The 11,825-nt window shown below is 37.3% G+C and overlaps 1 protein-coding gene across 3 annotated transcripts; it reads left to right on the top strand.

Moving 5' to 3' along the window:
* The first annotated feature begins 259 nt into the window (after positions 1–259).
* On the top strand, positions 260–11,759 carry LOC121868239. 3 transcript variants are annotated; one of them, XM_042368553.1, is made up of 10 exons: positions 266–368; positions 1,909–1,957; positions 2,539–5,001; positions 5,217–5,385; positions 5,608–5,758; positions 6,042–6,257; positions 6,471–6,575; positions 6,985–7,193; positions 7,794–7,964; positions 8,693–11,759. In XM_042368553.1, the coding sequence occupies exons 3-10, from the start codon at positions 3,873–3,875 to the stop codon at positions 8,844–8,846; spliced, it is 2,304 nt and encodes a 767-aa protein (XP_042224487.1). In that variant the 5' UTR covers positions 266–368; positions 1,909–1,957; positions 2,539–3,872; the 3' UTR covers positions 8,847–11,759. The 3 variants fall into 3 exon arrangements, with proteins under 3 accessions (XP_042224488.1, XP_042224487.1, XP_042224490.1); XM_042368556.1 differs by having other exon boundaries at positions 281–368; positions 1,909–1,969; XM_042368554.1 differs by lacking the exon at positions 1,909–1,957 and having other exon boundaries at positions 260–368.
* Positions 11,760–11,825: the final 66 nt, after the last annotated feature.

An 11,825-nucleotide genomic window follows, 5' to 3' on the forward strand; every position in this document is an offset into this window, starting at 1 on the left:
TTAAAGTTTTACCTTTGAATTGTTTCACAAAATTACTGTACTTTCTGCCCTATGCGTACAGTACAGTGTATATCCCGTGTTGTATTAATGTGCACCTGTATTGTCTACGTACAGTATATACCTAATGTGAACTTATATAACTATATTACTGGGTAAATATACATAAAAACTTGTATGTAATATTATTTAAGAAATGTTTTATAGTGTAGCGTTTAACGCCATCTACTGTGAGGGAAGTGAGGTGTGAGGGAGGTTGTGAGGGAGAGGGAGGGAGGTAAACAAGAAACAGCTGAGAGGCAGATACACACAGTCAGTCACAGTCAGTCAGTCAGTATCTTCCGGGATGTACCAACACGTCCACTACACATGTAAGATTATATTAATTCGTTAAAACAGACGATTATAATTATCCAATTATCGGTGATTACATAGACCCGCAAGAAGTTAGTGTGTGGTGGTAAAATAATGCATTGAATCTTCTTGAAACAGGAGACGAGTTTTTTTTTATTGTACCGTTATATCTTATTTTTACTACCCACAGCCACATGGTAAGTCTATTATAGCAAGTTATTGGTGTATTATAGGATGTTGTAATGTGTAAAAGTCTTCTGATAACTAAAATAAAGGCAAAATAATGAACCAGACTGCTGAACACAGACGAGGTACAGTATGTCACTTATCATCAGTCATTTTTCGTCTGTGCGTGTTACTAGAAATGGATATATAAGCTTTTATTTGGTTACTTGGACTATCCTTACCTGAAATAAATTAATGGTCATTCATATGTACACCTGCCTATCTATGTTATATGTAAACCATTCAGAACAGTACTACTGATCATCGTACAAGTGAGTTAGAATATAGACAGATACTTTATATAATATATCCTAAGAGCTTTGATAATTGTGTAGATTCTATGCACTTCCCTAATGCAAGTTGAGCCAAAGAAATTTTATCTCTACCTAGAGGTTATTTGCATATATATCAGTAATAGATAGAAAGCTAGATATTTATTTATTTATTTAATTCATCATGCATGTTCACATTTTTTAGCTTGTACATAGTGCAGGTATACAAGCAATTGGCTCCTTGTATTACCAAAACTCTTCTGGATCTTGTCTCTTGCAAAGAGATGATATCAGGATAAACAGATAGATAGAGATAGTTATTCAGTAATGTCATTATACAAGTTTACATTTAATTTGAGGTGTGTGGTATATATATAAACAATGCATATAAACCGTGTCTATAGACCAGTTAAGTATACAATCATTATTCCTAGACAGTGCCGGTACTGGGGTATCAATTAACCTCACGATTGTCTTTATCCTGAAATTTAATCCCCATTCATAGTGTGATCCTTACTCTTATAATATGGCTCCAGTAATGACCTTTTAGTACTGTATTGTAGAATTGATATTTTGAAGACCTCATGGTAATGTTTTAGATGTCAGACACAGATGAAGGAGCCTGTTTAGGACATTTTTTATATAGAAGAAAATTAGTTTCTTGTGTCTTGAATATCTCAAATTAGATGGAGGATTAGTTACTTTTTTTATGTTTTATGTTGAGTAAATACATTTTGTTTGGACAAGGACACCATGTTCACTCTCATCCTTGTGTTGACAATGAATAACAAAACTCGAACCATCCTGACCCAACCTAACCTAATATAATGCACTTCTGCACTGATCATGTATGAAACGATGCCAAGATTAAATCACTGAAGTAGTAATACGAAAATTGTCATAAATCCATATTAAGTTTTGGTATATTATTGATGATATTATTCATATTATTTTTGATATATTACTGCATTAATATAAACTGGTGCCAGATTTTCGTACCTATTTTGATAAAATCATTAATATTAATGAATTGTTTGTCTCTTCTGTATGCATAAACAAGTAATGGCGGCGTTCCAGGAAACCTTCGCATCAACGGAAAATCATGTTAGGTAAAACCACAAGTAGGAAAGTTGCAATTCCTCCACCTTTTATGATTATTTTAGAGAAAAAAAGTTTGCATCTAATAAAAAAATTCTTAAAAGTGCCTCATTCTTCCGAGTCTGTTGTATAAAGTATTACTATTTTCTCTTTGAGTGAACTAGAGAAAAAATACTCAGTAAACACGAGACATCACATCAGTTTGTTTGCATGTGTCTGTCTTTCTGGGGGTCAACCCCAAATTATTTGCAGCCTCACCCTCTAGTCTAACTCAGGGGTGGTCACACTTTTCACTCTGCCTTTTTTTACAAACTCATAAGATACCTGTAGGTGTTTTCTATTAGAAATATTACCACAATAGGTGTGCCACTACTGTACTTTAATATTTGTTATATGATTGTGATATATATTGTTGTTAAGGCATTAATTATAAATTCTGTATAGATGTACAGTATAGTACAGTCCCTTGCTCTCCATGCTAAAGCCTTAGTTTGATGCTGATAAAAGTGTTATTGCTCCTTTAGTTTAACTTGGTCAAACATACTAAATTTTATTAAGAAGTTGTTTACTACAGCTAAGTATTTTGTTTCAGGCTGAGAAATGAAGCCCATATTATCATAAGATAAGGAAGAAAAGAAGTGTGTGTGCTAGAGATACTGCTCTCTACGCCCTGTATTGTAAACGTACAGTACAGTCTTTATAACTATCTCGAAGGACCAGGTATGGACCACTATTCATTAAGGTGATACAGAATACAAGGTGTTTCACCACATCTCTGACAGAACAAATGAAGCACTGAGTTAATACAGAAAGATACATGACTGTGGAAATTTAATAGAAGAATTGAAACACAGAAGATAGTGACAAGGATGAAGAATAACTCCTGTCATCATTTGTGACCTTTGATGTTGTTAAGAGAAACTGACATTGTTGGTGTTCAGTGTCAGGGTGGGATGATATGGTGGGCCTGGGATGGTACGCCTGGTTGGTGGTGTGTGTACTGTGGTGGGTGTTGTCGGTAGAAGTGACCACGTCTCTGCCAGATGACCTCCTCACCATCACGGTACTCATGACCCTCCAGTACTCATTCATGCTGCTGTTCATCATCTCGGCCGCTCACCTTTACCGCACAGTGCTGCCCCATCCTGCCAGTGGCATCGTTGGAAGCTGGTTCACTTGAAAATATGATCTGTAATATTATTCTAGTGTAATGTGTACTTAAGAAAATGGATTGTGAATATACAGTACATGTTAGTGAAGTCAATGATAAAATATCATTATTATAATTTGTGAAATATAGTGTACTGTACACCCAGTAAGTAAACTATCACACCATATAATTGACTAAATCAAAAGTAAAGGTAAAATAGTATGATTTAATCCTCACAACAGACAGTCTTGATGAGAACATAACATATTACTTTGGCTGAAATACGACACAGCCAGACTTAGCATGGTGGTGTCTATGGCAGGAGTGTTGGTGGCGCTGGCGGTGGTGGCAGGTCATGTCTGGATCGTCTATGTGTCGGCCCCTCACCTCCTCCCACCAGACGCTTGGCTCATCACAGCCCTGGACCTGTTAGCTCACTGGGCCTTAGTGTGGGAGATCACTGCCTTCTGTAGCTTCCTGAATGATGTGGAAATAAAGGGAAGTGGAGGTGGATTTGTTTCTGAACTAAGGAACAGTTGGATATAAGGAAAATTTTAACTTTCATTAGTTAAAATTTTTCTTACCTGAGAAATTTTTATGTAGACAATAAGTGACATATTTTTCTTAAACAAATTGACATTTTTTAAACACTTAAGGCACAAAATCCAACACCACGAGAATTCTTTACTGTTTAAGGAAAGATTGTGTATTGATTATCACTATTGTAATGCCACTGTGTTATACATCTAAGACTGGAAAATATAGCTGCTACAAATATGGCTGCTGGTTTAAGTAAAGAATTCCAAGTTCTAGAGATGCAGCAGCCAGTTGGTGATGTAGAGGATGTGGACAGTTTACAGGGTGGTCACAGAATAGACTCTTGTGACGTGCAGTGTAAGTTGAGCGGCGACAACCCGGACGTTCATTCTGTGCCCGAGTCGGTATCATCCACACCAACCTCAGGAACCGAGTACAAATCATGTAGCAATCCTTCAACTCCAGAGAAACAAAGAAATTTGGGTAGAAAGGGATCAGTTACAGCACAGTTGGATGCCACATGTAGTGTTAATATGAGTGCTAACATTGCCAATAAGCTGAACCAGATGCGAGGGTCCGGGGAAAGTTTGGACAGCGGATCACACAATAGTTTTGAAGAAATTGAGGTGAGGGAAGAGTTCAGTCGACTGCCTCCAGACTTCGGATCCAGAACCACCCCACCCCCCAGCAGCAGTAGGAGGGTCTCCTCACAAAAGCCTTCACTTCGGCAGGTATTCCCCTTTATTTCCTGCCTTCCGTTTGAAAACAATATTGTATTTTGTTTTGTTTTGTCCGTTTGGGATAACATAGTTGGTCCACAGACTGTTTACGTTTGGAAGAGGAAAGCCTTTCCATCACAAAGAACCTTTGATGACCTGTACGAGGATAATGAAGGGATTGACGTGGGCAAAGAGAGTACAAAGTTTGGTAACCCAGTGTTTCAACAGAGTGAAGCACGATCAGAAACACATCTCTCTACACTCATGAAAGAGGAATATAGACGAGGCAAGAAGAAACAAAACAAGAATGGGTCTCGCAGGTCAAATATTGCTTCTGGTCACTTAGAAGCTAAATCCTCGATTGAACTTGAAAGACTTTCACTGTCTAATACAGGAAAGAATCTGGTAGACAGTAGTGTGAAACAAGTCATTCATAAAGAAACTCCAGGCTCGGAGTACGAAGAAAGCTCGAGCATAGGTAGTGTATTCCCGTCTGCTGCTAAGGACCAGGAAGATACAGCGTCACAGGAGGAGATGTCTCAGATAAGCAGTGATTTAGAGGATGAAATATCCCCTGAAGACAGAACTGTGAAGCCGGTCCCACTCATCACTGTTGGTCAGAGATCCACTGATGAACCAGAGGGACAAGGTGAGATATTTTAACTCTCTCTCTAGCTATAACTCATAATTCTGGTATATTACCTTTGCGTCAGTTTATTTATGGAAGAATTTTATTGACAGAATTTCCTAAGTGATCATTCATATCTTTCTCTCTCTCTCTCCGTGTAGAATTATTTTATTTTAGTTCATCGTTTCCACTTAACACTTTACTAGCCATTATAACTCTTATGTATTGATACACAGAGTTTGGGAGCGGTTGGTCTTGTGGTCGCAGTCGACTACGAATAGGGAAGGTGGTGTGGTACGTGACGGTGCACAGTGTTGGGGTAGGTCAGGTGGGACCGTCGTCGGAGAAGATAGCCTCATCACTCCACGTCGTGCCTCATCAGGGCATTATTATTGTGGCTGCTCGGCAAGTTGAATTTTCTCAACTTAGTCTGTCTGCGTTATACTGTACTGTATCTTGATGTGGTATAATAGATTATTCATTAACCTCAGTGGCTAATGATTCCCCCACTCTCTCTTCTCGCTTCATATGCACAAAAATGGACTGCATGACACATTAAACTTCCCCAGATGATGACCATCATCCCTTTTGCTAATTTCCACCAATGATGAAATAATATCTTTCCAGGTTTAGTGTGGAGGAAGAAGACGGTGCAGTGCCCTATTGTCTGTCTATGGTGGTGCCTCTGGAGGAGTACAAGAATTTCCTCCCCCTCACAGACACGGTCACCACCTGGCTAGTCACTATTGCTGCTACTACCAGGCTCCTCACCACGAAAGTTAGTGAATTTGCACAAACTTATTCACAAAACACAGTATAGACAGTAGTTCAATAGCCCTTTCAAGATGAGCTGTGGATTTTTATACCAATTTTTAGCTCAGCTAGCTAAGGACCTGTGTGTGTGTAGATTTTAGTGAGAATAAAAACACTTTAGATGTTATAAATGAATTAATATCTATACTTAATAAGATTGATACTCACAGGTTAGGCTGTTTGACTCTAATAGCTGATATAGTAAGCATTGGAAACTATACTTTAAAAAAATCTTTGTGTATCCTCAGTATGGTCTTGAAGGTGGTGGACGTGTAAAGAGCAAGCTGGTGGAGCTGTGTGATGTTTTAGTGGCCTTACGAAGTGCTAGTCTGGATCAGTATCCCCTTACCCCAGCCGGTCGTCCCCCTGATGACCGCACCTTTGCCGAGATCATCCTCACGTCGCACCTACAGACTATGGGATGTACAGTAGTTGTTGCTGACTCGCCTAATGCAGCTAATAAGGTATATAATGATGGTAGTTCAGTAATCATACCTTATTACACAAGAGCTCTTATGGCTAATCATGATTCAATTCTTCAACTATACTTTTAACCCTTTGAGGATGATAGTTTAAATAATATACCCATCCACAACATTTCAATGACATTTATAAAGCAATAAATATTCCTTAATATTGTGAGTGATGACAACTTTATTAAACTTGGTTATGGACAGGTGGTGATGTGGATCGCCCAGTTTTCCGACCCCAGTACCCTCCCGGCTTCTAGACTCTGCCTCTCATACACACAGTGGCCATTCCATCCTGGACTGTTTATTCAGGTAAAACTTTAACCTAATCAGATTCAATACATAGTTCTTGAATTATAAATTTTTACTCGGTCATAAAAACTATCTTATTCATCTGTGAGGTTACATAAAACGGTCGACCAGTACGGTTCATATGTCGGGTAGTGATAGTTAACAGAGACAGAATTTTCAGTCTGGCCATTATCCTCTGGGAATCAGTGGACCATATAACTACCGGGTGTGTAAATATAACTATGTAGCAGCATTGCCACTGTACAGTACTAGGGGAGCAAGACATAGTGATGATATAATCCTAGGTTATCCAATCACCTTAGATCATAAAAAGAAATTTCAGGGTCACTCCTGTATTACTGTATTTTACATCTACTGTAACAGGTCCTTGTGGGGCAGATAATAACCTGATGTTACTCATATTCAACAGGGTATTGTTAGAAGCTCAAGTGGGGAAGTGAACCTCTCTGCACAGAAACTGATCCAGTCAACACATCCATTGACTGTTGTGGATGTGAATTGGGGCACAGTCAAGCAGACCGGCGCTCCTGATGTTCATGCCCGACGCAACTCCTCCGCCTTACACCAGGAGCTGCTCTCTCTCTGGCATGACTTACCTGATGTGTCTGCACCATCAGAGTAAGTTGTCAGCTTCTTGGTCATATATTTAGTGTAGCTACTGTACTGTAAGTGGTTTTAGCTGTGAGTACAACAGTGATGGTGGTCATTCAATAAAAAATAGTTCCTACATCATAGTATGTTTCTCTTCATATAATAGTTGTGCCAAGAATGAAAACAATATTTTTCTGTTGACTTATATACCCATTCAGGAGGACAAGTGCAGTATATTCTCAAGGCTCTCCTATCTAGACACAGTTTGGTAAATTCCTTCACCTAACCAACACATTATTGCTCTCGTATTTCCTCGCCCTATCCTACCTTTAACCTCTTCTATGCATAGTCGATATCTGTTTAACCCTTTGACGATGATGGCTTTACCCTTCAGGACTCAAAAGAGTTAACATATTTGAAAAGTTCCTGAAAACCTGTATGTTAACCTGATCTGCATTAACCTAATGTATGTTTACCGGAATTGTGTTAACCGGACATACGGTTAATCAGACATTGACTATGTGCTGTCACCCTGTGTTTACCTCTTCTCTAAATAATATCATTTAGTATAAAGATCAGAAATTTTTAAGACACTATAACTCAATATAATTCTTGGGTTATACTCAGAAGTCTACTGGAACCTGTACGTGTAGCAGCCCCACTAGTCAAGCGCTTCCTGCATGATTATGACCGCCTCAGTTCCTGCAACAATGAAGTGCGACACAATTTTATTCGGGCATTCCTGCGTTCTCTCCAGTACACAGCCTTGGCCCTCATCACCTGGACTCAGCATGAATGGTAAGGTTTTATATCGACAAGAATTATGATGGATTTATTACTTAACTGGCCATTACATCAAGGATCAAGACAGTGACAAATAAACTACAGTATAAGCTGTTTTTAAAACTTCAAACTCTCTGATTAGTCTAATTACAGAGTGTTACTGCGTATCATATACTGTATGCAGTAGTTCCTGAGAGGTGTGATTTTAAATGAAACTAAATATTTATCTTAAGAAACAATGTAAATGAAGGGAGAGGAGGTTAGGTTAGGTACCTGAGAAAAAAATTCACCTGATGAAAGACGTGAACAAATATTTAACCCTTAAGCCCCGGTTTAGGGTGCTGCTAGTAATGCCCCGTTGGGTTAAATTGTGAAAAAAGTCACCTTTTCCAAAAATAATAATAATAAAAAAAATTGGAGTGAAAATAGGCGGACATTCTGGAACGTCACTTGGGGCTTAAGGGTTATGGTCAAAGAAATTATTTAATACTCACGAATGAGGATGGTGAAGGTTGCTTGCATCATGCTTCAGCTTGTACCACACTGAGCTACACTGGTTCTGGTCGTCCACCCAGACTGAGAGAAGACATTCCATATTTTCCATTACTTGACTTCAGGACCTGGTAATCTCCGTGGTGGGTTTGGTGAATTAAATTTATCCTTGTCACAGCGCTTTACACATTATTGTGCTGCTCACTATTGACCATGTTGTAAGTACAGTACTGCTGTTTTCTTTCTTGCAGGTCAGTGCAGCGAAGGCGGTCGGGTTATGGGTCTCTCCGTCGAGCTCTTGGTTCAGTCTTTGACTTGGACGAAGCAGACCTGAGGGTGGTGTTGGCCCAGGCGGAGATCCTCGAGCCAGGGTTCTATTCCTACGTCACATCCATGTCTCACTAAATACAGTACACATAACTTCCAATACTGTACAACGTTAAGCTGGTGAATAATTATGAGAGAGACCGGAATACTGAAGTGTGTTTCTCAACTTAATTATGTGATGAATTATTGGACATTCCTCATTATGAAAATTTTTATGATTTATTGAACTGTAAGGATAACCTGTTGTGTCAGAAGTTATTTATTCGGTATTACAAATTTTTAAAAATTCACTATATTTAATTTAGTGTGGGAAAACGATCAAGATTTACCAAGTTATATGATTGTCAAATATAATAATTAAAAGGATTAAATATTCTAACTTAATTTTTACTTTGTTTTAGATATTATTATTTGGGAATAAATAGATAAATCTCTTAAGGTTGATTTCTCTAACAATTGTGAATGAATTATTTTAGGAAGTTGCTCATGATAATAAATGTTGCTGGAAGGGGTTCATGGATCTTATCAAACTTTTTTATTATATGATACTGTACACAAGTTTAACAAATGAATAACTTTATGGCACAAAGTCATTTTATGAACGACTCTAAATTCCACGTACTGTACCATACATTAACGAGTTATCTCTTCGACATAATAGTGATCCCAGATACAATGTTTGTAACCTGTTGTGTTATTTCCTGCCAATAGGTCCTGAAGAATTGACTAATCTATTCATTGAGGTCATATACTATGCAAATTTAAATAAAAAAGTGCTGAAGTTAATATTATACTGTGTAAGATTTGTAAGCACTGGTTCAAGTTCTCTATCGCGTGTAGCAATCAGACTTCTTCACCCATCAAAATATTGGTGAAAAAAATAGATTTTGGGTTAAGGTTCAAATGCAGAGGAAAGTTGTTGGTTTGATCATGAAAAGAATAAAGTCATTCTATTGTTGACGATATTTTGGATACTCTTGTGTCATCTTAGATTCCTTGGCAATATTTATTACAAGAGAAAATGTTTTATGCATGTAACTATTGTGTAGACATTGTTTCTCGACACATCTAGTCGCCGGACTATTTTGGCAATCTTCGGTTTACCACTTGATGTTGACATTTAAGTGATGGATCATCGTGTCTGTGTATTTTGATGTTTAAAGAACTTGTTCATTCACTCACACTAAGTAGATTCATTCATTGTCAGATTGTAGAAAATTATATTTAGTTAAAAGAATAGATCATTAAATATTTACTTTAAAATTATATCTCATAAAAAACCATTGTCTAATGGCTATTATTAAAAATTGTGAGAAGAAATAGGGTTAGTGAATCTTTAATTGGTAATTTGTGCTTTCTTCAAAATATTGTAAGTAAATTATGATATAAGTTAATGCATGAAGTGATCTTTCGTGCCTTTATAAAACAAACAACTTGGCCAAAATGCTGTTATTCCATTCTTAGTTGTAGACTTTTAAGGATGTTGAATATTTACATACACATTTTTGGATCAACTTCGTTCAAATAAAATGGAAATTCAACTAGAAAGATAGGTACTTATGTAAATTACAAGATATTTTGAAGTGCAGTGATATCCCCGTTACCCGGAACAATTGGTGCAGAGCACTTCCGGGAATGAGATTTCCAGGTAACGAGAACGACTCTCTCTAAGCCGGAAAAAATCCCTCATTCCCAGAATTTTTCAGGTAACGGAAAAATATTCTCAGAATTTTCCTGTATATGTGCCCCTCGGAAAATCGTTTCCAAAGCCAGAATTTTCCGGAAAATTGTGGTTTAGAGAACGATTTTCCAAGAAAATTTCAATTCCGGCTAGCAGAGAGTTCCGGGTTTGATGGATTCCGGCTAACAGATATTACTGTATTTGTAAAAGTAAAGTAATTTGGTAATTTATATACATTTAGAATTTTGCCCTAAGTTAATGTCATAAAGGAAGTTGATTACAAATTATGTGTACAGTAGTAGAAGGTGCTTGAGGCAGGGGTGGGTGGGGAAATGGGAGTCACTATAAGCACATGAAGTAGAGCAGATCTTGGGCGTTTTCTCTGCCATCCACTGTTAAGAGTAAGTTCCGGTGTTACCGTCTCGAGAACTACACTTACTTTAGACGAAGTACTTTTTTTATGGTTTGTTAGTATATTATAAGGTATTGGCCTTGTTGTCAGTGCTTCATGTAGACAATTAATATTAGTTTGGGCCATCTTTGATAATGGAATGGGGTTTAGTGGATAGGTTCATTTACAAGAGAATTTTTTTTTTTTACTTTGTAACTTGACCTTGCATGTTTGTTTATAGCTTATAATTATTTATAGCTTGCTTTTCATTCCATAAAAAAAAAAAGTTGAGGTCCTAGTTATTGCTCAATAGCTACTGGTAAAAGGAATGTGATAAAACCCGCCATTATACTTGCGAGTCTTGACGTTTGTACGTACTGTAATGTCTCGGCTTTTATATGAACGATATATTGATATGATAAAATTTACTGAGGATGGCATTAGTCTTAAGTTTTGGCATGCATACATGTGTATCTGTGTGTTTGTACTCATGCACGTGTGTTTGTGTAATTGTGCACATATTTGTGGGTACTCGAGCATGTGTGTGTATATTTGGTTATGTAATTGTGTGCGTGTGTACTCAAGTACTTATGTGTGCGCGTACAAATGAGTAAGGCCGAGAGAACATTAAGCTTGTTCTATACTTCAGTTAATGGTGCATGCTGAGAGCAATCAGGCAAAATATGTTCTGTGATTATATGCCTTATTCTTTGCCACCAGTTTTCTATTGTGAGAGCATGTAAATAATTTGAAAGATCTTTAAGCTACAGTTTTTCATATAGGAAAGTACATTAATATATTGTTGCTTGTAGTTTATGACAGTTTAAAAAAAAAGCCTGTCCTGTAAATCATGTACAGAAAAGTTACTCAAAATAAACTAATATTGTTCCTTTACCTCTTGAATAAATTATATGCTACAGTTAATTGTTTGACTTTCCTCAACATTTTGACTCTGGTTTATGAATTGTAAATAAAGTTTTTATGT

The sequence above is a fragment of the Homarus americanus genome, unplaced genomic scaffold, assembly GCF_018991925.1.
Source record: "Homarus americanus isolate GMGI-L3 unplaced genomic scaffold, GMGI_Hamer_2.0 scaffold19318, whole genome shotgun sequence".
Taxonomy (NCBI): Eukaryota; Metazoa; Arthropoda; class Malacostraca; order Decapoda; family Nephropidae; genus Homarus; species Homarus americanus.

Bases quoted from the DNA above. Each gene is read 5' to 3' on its own strand.
- LOC121868239 (XM_042368554.1), top strand. From the start codon at position 3,873: ATGGCTGCTGGTTTAAGTAAAGAATTCCAAGTTCTAGAGATGCAGCAG. The intron at 7,194-7,793 runs GTAAGTTGTCAG...GGTTATACTCAG, and splicing joins GATGTGTCTGCACCATCAGA to AAGTCTACTGGAACCTGTAC. The intron at 7,965-8,692 runs GTAAGGTTTTAT...TCTTTCTTGCAG, and splicing joins ACCTGGACTCAGCATGAATG to GTCAGTGCAGCGAAGGCGGT.